Here is a 21,776-nt window from a genome sequence, read left to right as displayed (position 1 = left end):
ACCTTTTTATATTATTTATTGTTAGAGTAAAGTTGGCCATTCTTAACAGAACGTCTGAGTTTGTAATGTTTTAAACTAGTACATGTTTCCGATTGTAATTATTTTAGTTTAAGTTTGTCTTTCGTACTCTTGATCACATAATGTCAAGCGTTTCAAAGACTTCAACTCAAGTGAGTATGTCATTCATATATATATATATATATATATATATACACATATATATATACATATATACATATATACATATATATATATATATAATGTTGAGTGGTTGGAATATTTTTGGAGCAGCCCAATATATCTAGTAGTTGCCATGTTATATGGAAAGTTCGTTAGCAGCTAATTTGATATATTTTTTGTACATTTATAAAGTTGATAATTTCAAGTGTTTTTAAATTTAAACTTATCATGTGCATGCTTATCCTCACATTTGTTTTTATCTGTACAAAAGAAATCTCAGCACAGTGCGTTATAAATTTAAACGTTACTTGAGGTTTTTTGGTGGCTACTGCATATATCAGAATAGTTTTTTTTCTTGATTTTTAAGGAGTAGTACTGGTGGTAAAAGTTAGAGGACTAAGTGCGAGAAGAGGGAGCATGGTAGGTAATATTAGAATTAGTAGTTGGAAGGGATAATAAACATGTTTGCTTATATTTTGAGAACTTCTATGCCAAGAATCATTCAAAAAAAAATTCAAAGATTAGGTAACAGGACGAAATCATGACGACGAGATATGTGACAACCCCGTCCCTAATTTTACGATTTTATTAATTTTAAATGAGTGAATCGAAGAAAATGTCTCTAGTGGTGAGTTGTTGACCTTTGTTAACCGTCTTTTAATGACGCGTACGAGATATTATTTTACCGTATTCTCGAAGTACTCGACGAGAAAAATGAGAAGCCATCAAGGGCATTTCTGCCATTATACTGCTCGTGAACAATGTTTTTCCACCGGGTTTTAGTATATAGATAATTTTTTAGCTATAGGGAAAGCCCCTTTCTCAAGCTTCATGGTATTTATACGATGAGAGAAGAAATCAACGGTGGAGATTGAGTAGTATGAATAAATGGATAGTGGGTGCATTGCATGCATGTATAATGGGTTGAATGTAGTTGCAGCCCATGTGTAATGTTGGAAGGCTGCTTTTGGTTTGTCACTTTGGGGCAAAGGGAATCATGAGGGCCCGTGGAGTGTGATGGGGTTGGGCTGTTTGGTGGCCCTTTTTGTCATGGCTTACGGATGAGGATTCTCTACAAATCTTCATATCCTAGTCATTTATCGTATATTGTGCGATTAATTTTCGTTAGATATTATTTGTGTTTAATTTTAAATAAAAAATTTTAAATAAATTTTTACCGCAAAATGTACGATGAACGGTTATAATATAAGAATCACTAGGATCTCCACAATTGAATCGGATGGGATCCAAATTCTTGATTCACATGGTTGGATGTGGACACAACACAACAACTTTGAGTTATGCGTGGGGCATTTCAGTATATAACCTAAGGTTAAGGTATTTATTATTTGTCCGCTTGTTTGGAGATAACTTATATCACACAGATTTACTATTATATAGTGTTGTGGTCAGCAATATATATATATATATATATATGTATGTATGTATGTATGTATATGTATGTATGTATGTATGTATATATGTATAAATTTTCACATAATATTCATATATTTTGAGAACGGAATACAGTTGTTAACAAATTAGCAAATTTAGGGCTTCTTTCGTCTTCACTTGTTTGGCATGCCACTCTTCCTATAGAAATTCTTCCTCTTATGCACTCAAATTTCTTGGGCATGTTAGTCTGCAAATTTGTCTCCCCTTCTTGATTTGTGATTTTTTTTTACCTAATCTTTTTGAATTTTTCTTTTTGTTTTGCAGCTTGTCTTGCAGGTTCTTACCTTGTAGGTTTATAGAGGGGTTTGGGCTTATGTCCACTCAATCTTTTTCTTGTATTTTCTTTTTCAAGAGATGTTAGGTCTATGTCCCCCATTTTTTTCTTGTATTTTCATTTCCAAAATGGGTAAGGTGTGTGTCCCCCTCCCTCTTTTCTTGTATTTTGTTTTTGTTTTTTTTTGCTCTATGAGGGTTAGGGTTTATGTCCCCCTAACTAGGTGTAACTTCTTTTTTCATATCAATAAATTTCACTCGTACTGTTGAGGTTTTCCAAAAAATAAAATAAAATAATAGCCAAAATGGTCTCTGAGATTTGCAGAACTCATCACTTTGGTCCCTAACATTTCAAATCGATAAAAGTGGTCCCTGAGATTGTCCACCATCCATCATTTTAGTCCTTCAGTTAAAAACTCCGTTAAGTGTCCCAGAGCTCTTGGTCGGAAGTTTGGGCAATTTTCAAAGCTTCGTAACTCAAACGTTTCTTAAACAAATTCGACCCATAATATATCAAAATGAAGATAGGAAAGTGTAGAATAAGATTATACCTATTTAGAAGCCCAATGGCTGCCGGAGAGCTCCGAGACACTTTGAAAATTGCCCAAACTTCCGGCCAAGAGTTTCGAGACACTTAACGGAGTTTTTAACGGAATGACCAAAATGATGGATGATGGACAATCTCAGGGACCACTTTTATCGATTTGAAATGTTAGGGACCAAAGTGATGAGTTATGTAAATCTCATAGACCATTTTGGCTATTTAACCTAAAATAATAGTATTAGATCGTAATGCTGATGATAGCTCGTTCCACGTAAAATTTTCTCATTTGTTTGAAAAAGAGAAAAGCATGCCCTGCATATATGCATGCATGTCGATTATAAAATTTGTACAATCAAAATATACTATTTACTGAAAATATGACTTTAGCCCCTGAAACTTAATGTTTTCCACATAAAACCCGATATAAGTTTTTTACTCAAATAAAACTCATTGACTAGATTCCAGATTAGCAAATTCATTAATTATATTTCACTTTATACATTTAAAAAATTTTGATGCCCAAAACACCCCTATTTGAATGTTTGATTTACACAATTAATTCCATACAAATTGTAAGGGAGAATTAATGATTTTACAAAAATACAAAAATAATAAATTCATTGCCTAATATACAATAACAATAAAACATGCCTAATAACTGTAGTAATACATGCTTAGTTAAGTCAATAAAATTATATTTTACATATAAATGTAGGTAAATTATGACACACCCCGACCGAGATCAAGGCATGCTGGCTGTCACGTGAGAGTGACGTAGCCATGTCCACAGTGCGGAAGCAATAATGATAAGAAATATATGAATAATTTAAAACCGAACTACTAGAGTGCACTACTAAACAGGAAGTGTTAGGAGTAAGATACAAAAGTAACACTCCTAATCAGAGCATAGAATGTCTAGGTGCAGTCCAGTAGGACAAGTACTAATTATACAGTATCATAAGATGTCCTACAATTATTTAGATATGTCAGAACCGCCGAAGTCCTCAAGCCACCAACAACAAACTTACCTAAAACCTGGAGGGGCGCAAAACAGAAAGCGTGAGTGGGCAAAAACAAATGTTTTACAAAACCATTTAATTTATCAACATATCTAACTCCTCGCTATAAAACATGTATAATTTTTCCCAGAATCAAGATATAAGCATATACATAAATATATATGTAATATATCACTTCAAATCATGCTTCACATAATCATAATCATATGTATGCCATGCCAAGATATAACAGAGTAAACAATTCAGGTAAGAATAATTTCATAGAAATATAACATGTTTGCCGGAACCCCTGACGTAGTCTGTACGGCTGAATTCATAGCTCAAAAGTCAATCTAGCCGGAGTCACTACAATGACCTATATGGCAATATACTGCACAAGAGTCGGAACCAAATGAAAAGGTCTGTACGACAATAATGGGTGTAATATAATCATGCTCAATACTACTCTCACATAATACCTGGGCGATAAATCGCTAGTCACCTACGAGTCGGAACCATAAATGAGGTATGTACGACAAGACTGTGCACCTAAATTGGATCCAATACGAGCATATGATGCGGGAGGTGACATAATAAATAGGCCTGTGCAACAACTCTGGCTAAATCACAATCACCCTAAGTGCAGTTTTATGAGCTCAACATTATTCAATCACATATCGCATCATTGACAATTCACATAACCAAACATAACTCACCTGAGCTTACCTGAGCATCCACATCACAACATTTATATACATAAAGCATCACATATCAAATCATATATGAAATATAAATTCATATGCATGGCATTTAAGGCATACATTCATTTAAACGCATATTTCTGGGAAAATATCAAGTATATAAATATATACTGAAAACCAAAAGCTCACTCACTGGTATGTCGAAGGGTCGTAGGCCCCGAGTCGCCCTTAAATACGCTCGTTCTCGGGATAAGTCTCACCTATATGCAAATTAACTATAAAAATGTTATTTTAGAGCATATAGACAAAATTAACTAATAACTTCTCATACAGTGACCTACACAACCTCACGATCATCCCCAAATTTTTAGAATATTTTTCTGACTCCTCACGCGCCGGCAAGGGCATTGCCCTACGCGCCCCCACGCGTGGCCACGTGACATGCATATTGACGGTGTCAGTCAACGTCATCAAGAATATTCTAAGGAATATTCTGTTAAAACTTAACGGTAACTGTTAAAGATGACTGACGGCGTTAGCATATTCCGTCAACACTGACAGAATATTCTCCCTTCTTCTCCGGTGAGTCGCAGGTTTCTGGGTAAAACTTTAAAACCACTATTCTCCTTCGTTTCTTCACCATTTTTCATGAAATTGGTACCAAAATGAAGCTAATAACATGTAGAATCACGTTATATAAGTTTCAAGGCTTAAAATCTACTAGATTTTCCCCGAGAAAGCTCGATAGTTCGGCTTACCAAGATATACGTCGATCTCAACCTTCCGACGTCCAAATCCTTCCAACGAAGTACCCCGAGACTCGTGAGGACCTCCTTAAGCTTCCTATAAGCTTCAAATTCCCTGCAACACAAGGTTTTACGTGTGCATGAACAGTGCACCAAATCGGGGTTAGGGTTTCTCGGGTTTTTCGAAGCATTCACGTCCAAACAAAGGTACCAATGAACTCAGGAGGTTACAATGAGCACGAATCTTACCTTTACAACTTCGATCTGTGCCTGAAATGGAGAGTTCAAAGGTTGTCCGTACAGGAGAGAAGAGAGAGAGAGTCTGAGAGATGAGAGAGCACGGGAGAGAAGAGAGAGAAAGAGGTTTGTGCGTGTGTGTGTTCCACGTAGGTCACCAACCAACCAAGGAAATAACATCTAAGTCTCAATATGTCACACCTACACTACAATTTCCCGTCCAAGGATAAAACTGTCATTTCGCATCGTCGAAAATTAAGTATTCGGGACGGGCTCTGACAAATTATTTCACACACACACACACACACACATATATATATATATATAACAACAACAAAAAACATGCTTGATATACAAAAAAATTCATGCAAAATAATTTACCTACATAATAAAGCAAACCCAATATATGCAAAATAATATACCTACATAAAAAATGTTATTATTTTATTCAGTACTAGTTTACCTATTATTTGTACATATAATAATAAAATGTGCCCAATATATATGATGATACATGCAAAATAAAATCCTACATAATGAAGAAATGTTATTTGATTCAAAATTAAGTTAGTTACAAAATAAAGCAATTGTATTTTATTCAAGATTAATTTACCTATTATTTGTAAATATATCTAATAATAATAAAATGTGCCAAATATATGTAATAATACATGGAAAATAAATTACCTACAAAATAAAAGAATGTTATTTGATTCAATATTAATTTACCTACAAAAACTAAGTTATTTGCTCATCATAAATTTAAATATAGGTAGATTAATTAATTTAATATGTTTGATCATATATGTAGTACTGTGCATGTGTGTGTGTGTGTGTGTGTATGAACGATATATGTAAGGGAACTTTAACGAAAAGTTACTGGTACTGTTCACTTTAACAAAAAACCATATTTTTACATTAAAAAGTCAATCCTGATACTATTCACTATTCACTTTACCCTTTATTTTGTCTTTATCGTTAAAACTCAAAGTTTTCAAACCCTTTTAATTAGTTTTCCTTATATATAATACTACTATACGTTCATATAGGTAAACTCTATTTGTTTGTATATATATATATAGGTAAACTATATATGTATATACACACAAACACACACACACATTTATATATATATATATATATTAAGCTTATGGTAGTAATATATACATTTGAACGTATATATGTGTGTTAGGGGTAATAATATGTGCAATAATTATATTTTCATTGTAATTAAGGTGAGTAATAACATTTATTGATTTTATTTTGAATATTGTGGTACAAATTGTAAATATTTTGTAATAATAAGTCAATTACTTCTATACTTGTCAGCCATTTTTACATTCGAGTTTTATTTGGATGTTTATAATTATGTGGGTTTTTATCAGGAAATAAGAATGACAATGATCTATATCTAAATAACCCTATTATTTATAAAGGATAATGAGCTCATTCCAAGGATTGCAAGGATTATCCACTCATTTTATTGACAAGTCTTTCCACTCGTTGATTCTAATCTGCTTCGACGTTGACTCACGAGTCAGGTCAGTCAAGCGTCGCGTGCATTGACATTGTTATAAACTCGTAACTTAGATATTTTAGCAAAACTTGAACAAATTAATCGTCTTATCAAAACCCCGTGGTTTTTCCATGCAACGTGACATGATCCCTTTCTACTTTCTCTCCTTGCTTCTTATTGCATTGCCCAGTACTAGCACATATGTTTCATACGGTATCATCCGCAACAGCTCTTCATCTGTCGCCTGCAGCAGATACAACAGCAGGTGCTTCAGGTCGTCGTCAGGTAATCAACCTCCGCGTGAATCGCTGTTGCCGCCTCCTCCGCAATCGCAGTCGCCGCCTCCTCAGCAATCACCGTTATCTTTGCCGCCTAAGCCTTCTCCCCCGCTGTCACCTTCACCGCCTCCTTCGCTGCCAATCTTGCTGACAAACAGATCTGGTAAATGATGATATCCTTCAAGCTTTCTACAATTCTTGTGACTGAGAAAAATGGGTACCCTCGTATATAATTTCATATGCCACAAATCACCGTGTTGAGTTTCATCTCACGATGTAATAATATGAATCGTTCATTTTTATATTCTCCCTTAAAGATGATTCTTATAGCAAATAATCAAAATAAAAATCGATTAGCTCTTTGATTATTGTTAGGTAGGCCCAGAGATATATTTATTATAATTTTGTATTCATACAGGAAGCAGCAAACCCTCATCGATGATAATCATCGTTGGTACTCTTGGTTCAGTTGCTTTCTGTTCGTTAGTTGTGGTTGTGGCCGGATGCTTCTTTCGCAAGAGACTCAGAACGGTCAAAGAGAGATACCACTCCAAACGACAAAAGAAAAAAGGTCATAATTAATAAAAAGATTTGAAAAGTATTTATATATTACTTCAATTTCTTAATAAATTTTTGGGTAAAAGACTGTTTATTAGCCTTATATTTCGTGGTTTTCAACATTTAGTACATCAAGTTTTTTTCCTCCCAGAGTCATACCTAAAGTGTAAATTTTGGGACAGTCTCATACATCCGTTAGTCAAACTGTTAAGTCTCCTGTTAACTGTGACGTGACGCACAATAATTAAGCGCCACGTGTCATCCACATTGAAATTAAAAATAAAATATTTATAAAATAAATATAATTTAAAATTTAAAAAATAAAAATAAAAATCCTTCATCTTCCCCAAATCCCACCCGTGCCCATCCTTCCATCACCCACCCCTTCTCCCACTCCCCCCCTCAATCTCTCGCACCAATCCTACCTGGACACCCGCTACTCCTCCCATCGCTCCCATGAAATCGACTGCGACACCCCCGACCAACCCCACTCCACTCCCTCTGTGACACCCCTAACGACGCCGATGGATCCTCTTCGACGGCTCCGGTCACGATTTCGGTTCAGATCGGGTCTCCCGAACGAAGTTGGGGTTTTTTTTTTGCCTTCTTCTTCTTCTTCCTTTCTAGGTTGTAGGGGGTGGGGAGGGGGGGCGAGACGAATAGGTGGGTGATGGGAAGGTGGGCACGGGTGGGATTTGGGGAAGATGAAGTTTTTTTTTTCCTTCTTCTTCTTCCTCTTCCTTTCTGGGTTGCAGGGGTGGGGAAGAGGGGGGGTGGGGAGACGAGCAGGTGGGTGATAGGAGGGCCGCGGCGCACGATCTCTCGGTTGTTTTGCTCTCTGCCTTCAACTCGGTTTCGGTGAGTTCTTCTTCGATCCCTGGCCTCATGATTTCCCGATATGTTTCTTTACGTTTTGAGTTGGAGTTTTGATTTGGGTTTTCTTCCTTGTTGCTTTTGGTTTCTGGGGTTTTCTTTTTTCGGCGGCTTGATTAATCTGCGTGCTAGTTTTTGGTGTTTTATGTTTTTGGGGGTTTGGTAATTACGTTGTATTTGGGGCATAATTGCATTATTATGTCAATGGCTTGATTTTTCGTTCTCGGCTAGTTTGGAAGTCAACAGATTTGTCTTGGGTTTGATGCTTGGTTAATTTGATGTTGAAGTTCTGTAAATTACTTTTATGTAGTCTTTGGATAAAATCCTTGATTATAGTTATTGAATTTGATAATTTTGAAGACTTCAATTGAAAGTTTTTGGAAAAAGGTGGAGGGGTTTATCTACATACTGGGTTGCAGGGGGGCCGAAAAGTTGAGTGATGAAGTTTTTTTTTTTTTTTTTTTTTCCTTCCTTCTTCTTCTTCTTCTTCCTCTTCCTTTTGGGTTGCAGGGGGTAGGGAAAGGGTGGGGACGAACAGGTGAGTGATGAAGATTTTTTTTTTCCTTCCTTCTTCTTCTTCTTCTTCTTCCTTCTGGGTTGCAGGGGGTGGGGAGGGGGACGAACAGTTGAGTGATGAAGGTTTTTTTTTAATTTTTTTAATTTTTTAATTTTTATTATATTTATTTATTTATTTTATAAATAATTTTTATTATATTTAATTTCCATGTGGATGACACGTGGCGTCTAGTCATGTAGAGTCATTGTCTACATGAGCGTTACGTCATAGTTAACGGAAGACTTAACTGTTTGACTAACGGATGTATGAGATTGTCCCAAAATTTACACTTTAGGTATGACTCTAGAACGAAAAAAACGTGATGTACTAAATGTTGAGATACATAAGGGGTAGTAAATAGTTTTTGCCCTAAATTTTTTATTTAAGACATCTAATCTTTTGAGTCAATGTTTGTAGTTGGTAATGATATGAAGAAGACTGTCGAGTCGTTGCAATTTAGATTGGGAACTATTGAAACTGCCACGAACAAGTTTTCAGATGATAACAAATTAGGTGAAGGAGGATTTGGTGCTGTTTTCAAGGTACGAAAATGTTTATTTGCATGAGATCCTTCGCTCCACAAAATTATGAAGGCATTCCTACGCGAAAATAGTTCTTGATCATCGATAAGTGAAAAAATATTTATGAAAAAATCAACAAAAATAAAATAAAATAATCTTTTACGCATCGAACTGTATAAAACTAAAAGGTACTTGATTGACTAAACGATTTTAATTAGTTTTGATTACATATTATACTACATAATTAATAGTATTTAGAACGCTTACTGCTTAGTTCACATTACATATTGTAGGGCACACTTGGTAATGGACATGAAATAGCAGTAAAACGGCTATCGAAAAGCTCCACACAAGGTGTACAAGAATTTCAGAATGAGGTGGTATTGGTAGCCAAACTTCAACACAGAAACCTTGTGAGGCTTCTGGGATTTTGCTTGGAAGGAGAAGAAACCTTACTTGTCTATGAATATGTACCCAACAAAAGTCTTGACAAATTTCTATTTGGTTTGTGAATATCATTTGACCAAATATTTTCCTTTGTTAATTACAATATGTGTGTGTGTGTGTGTGTGTGTGTAATTGGCCGTAAATTTTAACTTGTCTTTGATAAATGTTACCCATGCAGAACCCAAGAAACGAGAACAGCTAGATTGGTCGAGACGTTGCATGATAATAGGAGGAATCGCTCGAGGAATTTTGTATCTTCATGAAGATTCTAGGCTTAGAGTTATACATCGTGATTTAAAAGCTAGCAACATCTTGTTAGATGGAGAAATGAATCCAAAAATATCAGATTTTGGGATGGCTAAAATGTTTGGAGTTGATGGTCAAACTCAAGGAAATACCGAAAGAGTAGTCGGAACTTAGTAAGTTTCAATTTATATAACCTTTGATCCTATTTAAGTTTCAACTTATATACCTTCACATATAAAATCGGAGGATTCTACAGTACCTCATTAAAAAATAAAGGTACCGGTACCCTTTAATATAATAATATTTTAAAATTATCTTAGACCATTGATTAAGTTCAACAAATGGTCTTAGTGTTAGATACAGTTTGTTTTAATAAAAATTTAAGGATTATCTTAGACTATTGATTAAGTTCAAAGAATTATCTTGATCATAAACGTTAAGGATTATCTTAGACCATAGATTTAAGTTTAATGAATTACCTTATACCATTGATTAATTTTATTTTTGTATAAATGTGTAAATTACCAAGGGTTAGATTACCAAGGTTGTCAGTTACTGTGTGGATATTAGATTACACTATCAAGGTAGTATATTGAAATTGTGTTGAACGTTATTGAATTACAATATTAACGTTAAAATTGAAGAGTACTGGTATCTTATTGTTTTAATAAAGTATCATAGATTGACCCAAAAATATATTTTTTTTTCTAACTAAAAATTCTCAACGCATTAATTTTGTACATGCAAGTGGTTACATGGCTCCAGAATATGCAATAGAAGGAATATATTCAGTAAAATCGGATGTCTTTAGCTTTGGTGTACTCCTGCTTGAGATCACCACGGGGAGAAAGAATTTTTTAGGCTTTAATTGCCGTTTTCCTACACTTCTAGCACATGTAAGTATTTAATAACTCGGTATAAGAATTATTTATATATGCATCATTATTTCCAAATTATTATTTGGTTAAGCTATCAAAGAGAGAGTAGTATACTATTTTATAATTACATCCTTAAAAATTATTGTTTTACAGGCTTGGCAATCATGGAATGAAGGAAAAGAGTTGGATTTGATAGATCCAATACTGTCGAAAGATTCATGCAGGCCAGACCAAGTTTTGAGATACATCCACATTGGACTATTGTGTGTTCAAGAGGATGCAAACAGTAGGCCGACCATGTCATCAGTTGTTTTAATGTTGAAAACTGAAACTATTAGTCTTCCCAAACCTGAGCGACCGGCATTTTTTACAGGAAGATCTGCAAACATGCAAGATCAAATAGCTGCTAATAGTTGCACCATCAATGGTTTAACAATTTCTGATGATCTTCCCCGTTAAGGATAAATTATAAATTATATGCTTGTATATACAGCCTATGTCTCGCATTCAACCCCTATATACATACTTCTCGTTCAAGTGACATTTTTTGTGAGACTGTGAGTGAATTATGAAGTTAGACAATTAAACCGTTGAACCTTTTTATATTATTTATTGTTACAGTTGAACCTTTTTATATTATTTATTGTTAGAGTAAAGTTTGCAATTCTTAACAGAATGTCTTAGTTTGTAATATTTTAGACTAGTGCATGTTTTCGGTTTAATTATTTTAGTCTAAGTTGGTCTTTCGTACTCTTAATCACATAATATCAAACGTTTCAGAGACTTCAACTCAAGTAAGTATGTCATTCATATATATAGGTAGGTCTTACTTGGTATTTAACTTGATTTGATTTTGAGCTTAATGTTGAGTGGTTAGAATATTTTTGGAGCAGCCCAATATATCTATTAGTTGCCATGTTATATGGAAAGTTCGTTAGCAGCTAGTTTGATAATTTTTTTTTTGGTACATTTATAAAGTTGATAATTTCAAGTGTTTTTAAATTTAAACTTATCATCTGCATTATCACACATTTTTTTATCTGTACAAAAGAAACCTCAGCACAATGCGTTATAAATTTAAGCGTTACGTGAGGTTTTTGGGTGGCTGCTGCATATATCAAAATTGTTGTATAATCGATGGTATGTGCGCATTGGAATATAAAGTAAATGAGACACAATATTTATGAGGTTCGGCAAGTGTGTCTACGTCATTGGGATAGCAGTAGTATTTTCTTTCATTACGTGAAATAATAGGTGTGGAGCCAAAAAAAATCAAGAAAATTATATAGAGGCGACACGTGGACTTTCGAGGTGAAAAAGACAAAATTACCCTCGAGGCACATCGGGATTCTCACGTGCATGCAACGGACAATAACGGCTGAATCAAGAAAGAGTCAAAGGTGATCAAAATTGTATTTGTTCAAAACCCTCTCATCACTCCTCATCAAATTTTCACTAAAAAGGTAACTCCCAATTGTGGATGCAAATTTTTGCCGTCTTCTAATAACACATAAGATTAAGGTCAAAAGCCTCACGCACCCATGATGAAATGGGGGGGGGGCTTTGGCCGAAGAATCTCCGATGCCAAAGTTAGAATTTGAGAGAGAAAGTGTTTAGGAATTTTTAACTGAAATCTTTAGGGACATTTTGGATGCAGTCCTTAACTACTAATGTTCTTTGACTAAAATCTTTGTGGTTTTTAGTTTTTTATCAAAGTTTCTGACATTGATGTAATAATGTAGGTTATTATATTAATGAAATTTGTAGTTATTTATATTAATGAGATTATAAATAAAACCCATAATTTATGAGATTAAAAATATTAAAGATAAATTATAATCTCCAATGTATTGTGTGTGTGTGTGTGTACATGGGTACGTTCATCAAAACTAACGAAAAAATTATTGTACCAAAACATGGGTGCATTTCAAAAAAAAAAAGAGAAGATATTAGACTTAATAACATTTTTTAATTTCTTCTATTAAATTTGACATGGATATATTCTCAAATTTACGAAATAGAATGTATGCATATAAGTTTAACAAATGAATTAGACATAAGATTGAATGAATTTTATTTAAAAAATGGGTACATTTTATATTAAAAAAAAGGTATATTTTTCATATAACAAATTGGTATGTTAAGGAATGGGTATATATAAGATTAAAAATTTTAAGGGTACAAACTTATTCTAATTTTTTTTTTTTATATTTTGGAAATGTTTGAATTGAAAATTAATTAGGAGTTTAATAAGGATGTGAGTATTAAAACTCTAAACCAATTACTAATTTTTATAATGCTAGGGACTTTGATCAAAATTTAAAAACTAATAAGGTCTTAGTCAATGAAAATAGAAACTAAGGACCGGATACTATTTTTTTTATTATTAATTTTTTTTTACATTTATCAAGTTGATAATTTCAAGTGTTTTTAAATTTAAACTTATCATGTGCATGCTTATTCTCACATTTGTTTTTATCTGCACAAAAGAACTGTCACAGCCCGTTCTGAAATATTATATTGTTAGGCGTGAAATGTCAAGTTTACCCTTGAGCGTTTGTGGTGTTGTGTGGTTTACGTTTTGGATTTGGACCGATTCATTAAGTCCCTAGCAGTTTGGAACCAATTAGAAGTAAAAAGGACATGGTTTTGTTGGTTTGTGACTAACTAGGACCACACACACACAAACAAGCTTACCCTTTCTCTCTCTCTCCCGTTGACTCCCTCCATCTCAGATTTTCAGTTTTCCGTACAAGTCGTACAGACAAGTTCGAACTCAAGCTTCTAGTCACGGATCGACGTTAAAAAGGTAATGTTCTTACTCCTTACAAGCTCCTGAGTCCATTTGTACTATTTTTAGGACTAGAAAGCTTGTAAAACCCCGAGAACCCTAACCCCAGATTTCATGCACTGTTCATACACTAATAATTGTGAGGTTTCTAGGAGTTTTCAAGGACATAGGAAGCTTTAGATCATCCCCACGGAGCTCGGAGAAGAAAAATGAAGTGAATTGGACGTTGGGAAGTTGAGTTTCGACGAGTTGCAAGTTTAGTCGGATTATCGAGGAATTTTTAGGCGAGTTCCGTCGGTGTTGGGGCTTTTGAAAGGTATGGTTGTGTTCTTTTCGTCCTAAGCTTTCATTTGGTTCAAGTTTCATGAAATTTGGTTGAGAAACGGACGAGAAATGAAGGTTTGAAAAATTCCCAGTTTTCCGGCAACGGTGACGTCGCCGGAGTTCGAAGGTAGGGGATGACGGAATATTCCTAACGGCGTTGGTTAGTTCTAACGGTTTTCGTTACTATTTAATGGAATATTCCTAACGGGGTTAAGGGATTCCGTTAGGGTCTCTGCGCATGGTCGAGCGTGTTGCCATGCCTTTGCCGGCGCGTGGGATGTTAGAAAATTATTTTTAAAATATGGGGATGTTCGTGAGGTTGTGTAGGCATTTGAGCAATGTACGAGAAGTTATTAGCTAGTATTGGTTATGTGCTTTAAATTAATGTTTTTATAGTTGTTTCGCATATAGGGGAGACTTATCCCGATGACTAGTGCAATCAAGGGCGATTAGGGGGCTACGACCCTTCGACATACTAGTGAGTGGGCTTTTGGTTTTCAGTATATACTTATATACTTGATATTTTCCTAGAAAATGCGTTTAAATGAAAGTATGCCTTGAAATGCCATGCATATAAATTTATGTTCAGTATGTGAATTAGTATATGATGCATATATATAATTGTGGTGCTGTGGACGCTTAGGTAAGCCTAGGTGACTTCATGAATTGTGAATGTGAATAATGGTTGTGATTAATTGAGAAATATTGAGCTCATAAACCTGCACCCCGGTGTTAGTGATTTAGCCAGAGATATGGCACATACCTGTTTTATGGAGCTGCCGTGTAGGAGTGATTCAAGGGTAATCAATGTGTTGATCACACATTGCCCTATATATCTTGTATTCTTGTATTGTTGTTTCTCTATGAAAGATAATACAAATAAACACTTAAAACTCAACAGTTAAGAATTTCGAATTCATCCATCTTAAAGAACATCGGTGACGAACCTGTTCTTGATCCACTTGAAGTTGTTTCTTAGAGTTGTTTTAACCTCACCTTCCATAGTAAACATGTTGTATGTGTAACATCCCACATCGCCCAAGTGAGTGATCCTTAAATGTATATTCTCATCCCTACCTAGCACGAGGCCTTTTGGGAGCTCACTGGCTTCGGGTTCCGTAGGAACTCCGAAGTTAAGCGAGAAGGAGGCCAGAGCACTCCCAGGATGAGTGACCTACTAGGAAGTTGCTCGTGAGTTCCCAAAACAAAACCGTGAGAGAATGGTCGGACAATATCGTGCTACGGTGGTGGAACGGGCCCGGGATGTGGTGGACCCGGGCCGAGATGTGACAGTATGAGTCGACTCTCTTCTACCTCTAGAGTTCTGGATTAGTTGATGTTGCGAAATCGCTTCCCTTCTGGGTTGGCCTGTTGAAGTTGTACGAGTTCAACCGCTCCCGAAAGTTGAACTCGCCGAAGTAAGCTGCGGTGTATTCAGGGAATGACTTGCTCTTCTCCATATCAAAAGTGCCTAGCTATAGGGAAATAGAACCTAACTAGAAATTTGTGCCCGCTCGTTGCTGCGGGATTGAAAACTGTATGAAAGATTATGTTTGTAAGATATAAAAGATTGTGTTGCAAAACATTAATACTATACACATTGAAAACATTTGGTGAATTGTTAAATACAAAAGTTTTTATCGACACATTCCTCAAGTTGCTCATTCGGGGCTTTCATGACTATCCATTGGTCCCCTTGGTCTAAGTCCCTGCTCTAGCTCTTTTTTTGAGGTCTGATCACACAATCTTGCATGTCTGAATTTAGTGCCTATCATAAAGTTTTCATATCAAACCACATAAGCATAGGCCTAGGATCAGAAAGAGGGAGGAGAGAGGATGAGAGGGGGTGGGGGAGGTTATAGGGTAATTCTTTTTAAAACCATATAAAACATGTAAAATTATATACAATAAGCAATACTACTTGCATACATGTGGAATGTAGGAAGGGAATTATTGACCTTTTGTTCTGAATAAAAAAAAAAAAACTAATTCCAAAATACAATTCAAGAACCCTTTCCAGGCAATTGAACATTAAGAAGAACGCTAATTCTAACATACAATTTCAATTTTTCTCCATGTTAAAAAGCATGCAAGTAGAGATAAAGGATGTAGTTCTATTACTGGTAGGATAGCTTGTAAAGACTTATGCACTTTGTTCTGAATCACGGTTTCCACTGTTAGCATGTTTAGAGAAATGTCGCTAATTCCACTGTTAAAAAAAAACATGTTAAACTTATAATCCATTGATATTCATAACCCAAGTAGAGTGGAAATAGAGATAATCAAGTTATGTAAGTAATTAAATATGTTTTAGATAAGTACCTGGCTTTTGGCAGAAGTAAGAAATTTTCCTCAAACATCATGGCCACTTTCATGAGTTATTGTAATTCCTCTTCACCAGATGCAAAAAAAGTGACTCCTCAATGTATCCAATCTTTACATGTAACACTTTTAACAAAATCCACTGACTAATCATTAAAACATGGCATGTAGGTGGAATTATATAAAAGTGAATTCAGGATGAATAAATCCAGTAATTTCTATATAAAACCGCATAAAGGGATGCACAAAATTTCGAGTGAGCAAACAAATATCTAGTTATACTGAGACTTGAATCATGCTCAAACCAATTCGGTCTAATATGTAAGAAAAGAGTTGCACTTCATCTTTGAATACAAACAAATTAATTTTACACCAAACACAACAGACTCCTTTCTCTCCTTTACTATTCTTGAAAACTTAAATTCATATAAAAATTGTATTATGCCAAGATACTTCTTACAAATTCGATTAAGTTCAAATAAAAACCAAACCAAAATGCAGATAAAAGCTCACTAAATTACCAAATTTCAACAATTTGGGCAATTAGGTATCCTCAAAACAATTCGAAGAGCAATAATTCGGCAAAAAAGGATTATAAACAAAAGAAAGATAAAAAAAGGGATATTGAGATTAACAAAGGCGGCTGATAACACAAAAATTTGAATATGATATCAGTGCTGCAAAAACTACTAAATAAAAAGGGGCTTTTAGATCTAGGTCCAAAAACATATAGAGTTGTTAGGAGTGAGTCTAGTTAATAAATTATATGCTTTTATTTCTTCTATACTAGTTTTATATTTTCTAAAAATATTAAAAATCAATTAAAATCTTTTAATATTACGCATTTTTCAACTCCAAAATATCTAATTAATATCTTATAACAAAAAAAATTAATATACTAAAATAAATCTATCTGCAAAACATTCTACCCTAACTCAAGTAGCAAATATATGAATGTATATTATACCTATAAGTGAGATATGAAACCTAACTAAAAGGTAGAAAAAACACAATATACCTACAAGCAAGACTTATTAATCTGTGACAGGTTGACTATGAAAAAGAATCTGTCATATATGTAGATAAATACAATTAACCTGTGATATAGGTTGATTATAAAAATTAAAAAAAATCTATAAATGGGTTAAAACACGAGGAAGAACAAGAAATAACAAATAAATAAATAAAAAGAAATAATCAAAGAGATAATTAGGAAGAAATTTTGATTTTTACAATAAATTTTTTCAATTAAGAGATAATTATTGATAATTAAATAATTAAATTTAAAGAATTGGACCTATTCTAATAAACTGGACTATTCCTACTATTGGCTCAAAAAATTGGAGTTATATCAAGTCTCCCCAAATAAAAATGATAAATTACGGTTTGACCCCTTGAACTATTACCCCAGTTGATTGACCTTCTAAACTATTTTTTTTGTAAATTAACGCCATGAACTATTTAAAATCAGTCAATTAACCCCTTACCGTTAGATTGCGGAATCAATTCTGTCAAATTCAAGGGCAAATTAGTCATTTCATCATCAATTATTACTTGTTAGCTATAACCACTAATAAAATTTTGACACATGAACACAGAATAATTCGAAAACATAAAAAAAAAAACAAAACATTTACATAATGAACCATCTCAAATTGTCATTGCACATTATATTGTTTTCAAATGTCATAAGTTTATTGGTGGTTATAGTTGACAAGTAAGAATTGATGAAGAAAAGGCTAATTTTCCTTTGAATTTGACGAAATAGTGGATGGAATCTACCAACAAGGGGTAAATTGGCTGATTTCAACAAATTCAGGGGGTTAATTTACCAAGTTCAGGGAGTCAATTTCAACTGGAATAATAGTTTAAATGGTCAAATGACAGTTTACCCAAATATAAAATAAGGAGATTTCAATGACTTGATAAATGTACCATATCACAGTAAGAGCAACTGCATTTGAAACCCTCTTTGAATTTTTCATGCAGCCTACACCAACTGCGTTGCTAAAAAAAAAAAAAAGAATTCACAGGAAGACTTCAAGGGTGCGTTTGTTGCATTGGATTATCACGGACTGGACTAGCTTCAAGGATTAAGCTGAACTAGCTTAGACTAGACTAAGCTGGATTGATTTAGTAAAGCGTTTGATGCTGTGTCGGATTAAAAAGCAGGACTCATTTATTATATTACTTAATATATATTTAAAATATTTTATTATTCATTTAATCTATATACTAATATTTTATTATTAAATTATCATTTTCCTTTCTAGAATCATCTTCCATCTTTATATTCTAGTCAAACTCTTAATCATCTTCCTTCTCTTTTTTTTTCTCTGGCCACTGCATCCCTCCCCTCTCCCTTTTCTCTGCCCTTTTCTGTACCACTGTCTCTTTCCCCTTTCTCTTTTCTGTCCCGTTTCACCTCCAATCACTTACTCCTATCCATTTTTCTCCCGACTGACTTCAAATTACTCTGGCCTTCTTCTTTTTCTTCAAATTATGAAACTTTGTATTTATTTTGTTTCACCTGAAACGGCTTGGCGCAGGAGCTACGGGATAGCAGATAGATCTGAAATTGTGGAGATTGTTTTCGGATTCTAAGTCCTTGAGGTTGAGATCATTATCTTTATTTTCTGGGTTTGATTCGAGTTCAATTGACGAAAATGGAGAACCCAATTCCGCATATCGAATCAACTGTTCCTTCGTGAAGCAAATAGGGGAAATCTGGGTTGTGGGTTCGTCGGGAAGCAAGTAGGGAGTTGGGTTGTGGGTTCGTCGGCATGAAGGCAGAATTTTGGTGATTGGGTTCGCGGGACGTTGGTGATTGGGTTCCTGTAGTCTAACACGATGAGGAGAGAGGGAGAGAGTGTGGTGGTCTAGTGGTGTGATTTCAGAGTGAGGACAAAAAGCTAGCATCGCAAGCAGTAGCAGAGAGAGGTCTTAGCAGTCCCAAGGTTATTGGGGGGTCTCGCTAAGACCTCTTAGCGAAGGGTGTTGTCCATGCGAGTCCCCTTTAGTTTCATTAATGTTAATCCTAGCACGGAACAAACATGGTATTGGACTAACAGCTATTCCAGTCCAGTCCAATCCCACTTAGTGAGGGCAAACAAACGCTCCCCAAATGAGCTCTTTTGCCGCCAGGATGCCCACGAAAAATATCAATGAGAAAATTATCTTTAATGGGCTTTCATCCAAGTTGAGTGCACTATTATCCACAGATTTCTTACCACATTGAGAGAGAGAGAAGCATCACCATTGCGGAGTAGGGTTCTCTCATTTCCTATTCTCATTCTCTTCCCTCCTCTCCTCTCACAAATTGTTTTTTGTCTTCTTCTGGCTATTAAAAAATTAACACAAAACGTTGACATGGCTTACCCATAACTGTTCAAATAGGAGGGGATGGGAGGGGAGGGAAGGGGAGGGAGACTAAGAGGGGAGAGAATCATACTCCCACCATTGTCTATTTCACATAATCTATGAAATGTAATCTTTAATTTTATTTTTTTTCAAAAAACATTTTAAGCAAAAAAGAAACCATGTATAAAACCAGTTAGTATCATACTTATTTAATATCTCATCTTCACTAAACGTTTGGGCAAAACAAAGAGCAGTATGAAGCCCAATGCGTTGAACTCTATTTTTTTTTTAATACATCGATATATTTTTATACTTAGAGGAGTTCGGCTAAGCAACACAATAGGTAACCTAATTTGGGCTTCGATATCTCACATATAGTTAATGGTTCCTGCATACCGATGAGATTCTCTTAGTGCCTAAACATACAATAAGGAATGAGAACTGGCAAGAGAAGAGAGATGGAAAGCTTTTATTACACATTTAGCCTCAAAGAGAAACGCATCACTGTCAAATGTAATTCAAGCATCTACATGACCATTGCCATTTAACTGGCCTGTTTGCTTTTAAAACAGGCATTTCAAGAAGTTTAAGTAGTCGCTTTAAACCACCCTCAGTAAATAACTGATAAGCATTCCAAATGCCCCACCAACCAAAGTAAATATTTTGTGCGCACAAAGAAATATTACATATTCTAACAGGACTAAACTGATCATAGAATTTAATAAGATGAACAGATGTTGAAAAAAACAATTAAGGTACGGGATTCATGAACTCTTGCTCTTCAACGTATCAAAATTCACACAATCAAACATAAATTCATAATGGAGATCACCGATCAAATCACATAAATCAAAGAAAATTCACAGCAAAACGGAAAATAAAAACTGAAGCTCACTTTGCATCAACTTTTCTGAGAGCAACAGCTGGTGATTTCCCCCATGTTCAACTAAATCTGCACATAAAACCATAAAGCAGAGAGACTAAAAAAAATAAAAATTTGTTTCCAAGATGTGAATAAAACTATGATGATTCAGTGCAGCAGCAGAGTTACACAGAGAGAAGTCATAGTCCTGTGATTGGTGGCATATTATCTTTGAATCTTGATTACGGAACATGCACCTAAAAACTCAACAAAAAATAAATCTGAAACAAACTAAAACATGGGATGGTGAACTTCGTACCTTGGAAAGGATAGACGCATGTGGGATCAACAATGCAGAGAGCTCTTCAGGATCGGTTCAAACTCCGCTGTCAATGACGGAAAGAGAAGCCAAGCAGGAAAAAGAACGGTCCAAGTCAAACTCTCGCAACCGAGTGTATGCGACGATAAGAAATCATATATTCATTCATGTATTGAATTCTCCTATGAACTATTTTCTTTTAACAAATAAAATTGCTACCTCGCAGATGCGCAACATATTCATGCTGGCTCATATTCTTCATCTACTCAAGTTGTATAGTGTAATTATCAAACTGCTAAAAGACCAAGATAATGAAACTTCCGCTATTAAAAGCTCAGACTCATAAAACTCCAATTGTTAGAACCCTACCATAAAGTTTATGAGTTGAAGAATCCCAATACTTAAAGTGCAGCAAGATCATAAGCTCTTGAAGCATTTTCCTCCATGTCATAGCCACCAGCCGTTCATATTAACAAAAATTCAATGCCAAATAAAAAATTAATTAGTGATAGTTAAAACTAAAACCCCAAATTATTGTTGTAGAGAAAAGACATACCAAGTTAAACTGCATTACTTGATTTGAATGGAATACAACAACAGCATAACACATGACTTGTAAAGAATTAACAGCACAACTCATATTTCAGCAGCAATTAATAGCAGCGGTCAAATTTCAGAAGCAGGTAGAGACAAAAAAAAAAAAAAAAATTAGTAAAAAAAGAAACAATGAAGCTACAACTGAAATTATAAAAAAATAAAAAAAATGCTCGAACCAATCTAGAAGCCAAAAT

General features: G+C 34.7%; 1 protein-coding gene and 2 long non-coding RNA genes across 3 annotated transcripts in view; 1 reads left to right on the top strand and 2 right to left on the bottom strand.

Moving 5' to 3' along the window:
- Nucleotides 1-6,629: 6,629 nt before the first annotated feature.
- The window catches only part of LOC126620995 (cysteine-rich receptor-like protein kinase 44), a 33,168-nt gene continuing 18,021 nt past the window's right edge, over nucleotides 6,630-21,776 (top strand). The window contains exons 1-6 of the mRNA XM_050289349.1: nucleotides 6,630-7,091; nucleotides 7,347-7,499; nucleotides 9,333-9,457; nucleotides 9,730-9,940; nucleotides 10,062-10,302; nucleotides 10,878-11,025. Coding sequence (XP_050145306.1) covers nucleotides 6,782-7,091; nucleotides 7,347-7,499; nucleotides 9,333-9,457; nucleotides 9,730-9,940; nucleotides 10,062-10,302; nucleotides 10,878-11,025 — 1,188 coding nt within the window. The 5' untranslated portion in view covers nucleotides 6,630-6,781. The remainder of the gene's footprint in view (nucleotides 7,092-7,346; nucleotides 7,500-9,332; nucleotides 9,458-9,729; nucleotides 9,941-10,061; nucleotides 10,303-10,877; nucleotides 11,026-21,776) is intronic.
- LOC126620999 (uncharacterized) lies at nucleotides 11,458-11,795 on the bottom strand. Its single transcript, XR_007622759.1, has 2 exons — nucleotides 11,635-11,795; nucleotides 11,458-11,603 (listed from the first exon to the last, which is right to left on the bottom strand). It is a non-coding gene; the product is annotated as an uncharacterized LOC126620999 (long non-coding RNA).
- On the bottom strand, nucleotides 20,399-21,100 carry LOC126621000 (uncharacterized). The gene is made up of 2 exons (XR_007622760.1): nucleotides 20,986-21,100; nucleotides 20,399-20,756 (listed from the first exon to the last, which is right to left on the bottom strand). It is a non-coding gene; the product is annotated as an uncharacterized LOC126621000 (long non-coding RNA).

Source organism: Malus sylvestris, chromosome 5 (assembly GCF_916048215.2).
Source record: "Malus sylvestris chromosome 5, drMalSylv7.2, whole genome shotgun sequence".
Taxonomy (NCBI): Eukaryota; Viridiplantae; Streptophyta; class Magnoliopsida; order Rosales; family Rosaceae; genus Malus; species Malus sylvestris.
This window is presented reverse-complemented; position numbering and strand designations above follow the sequence as displayed.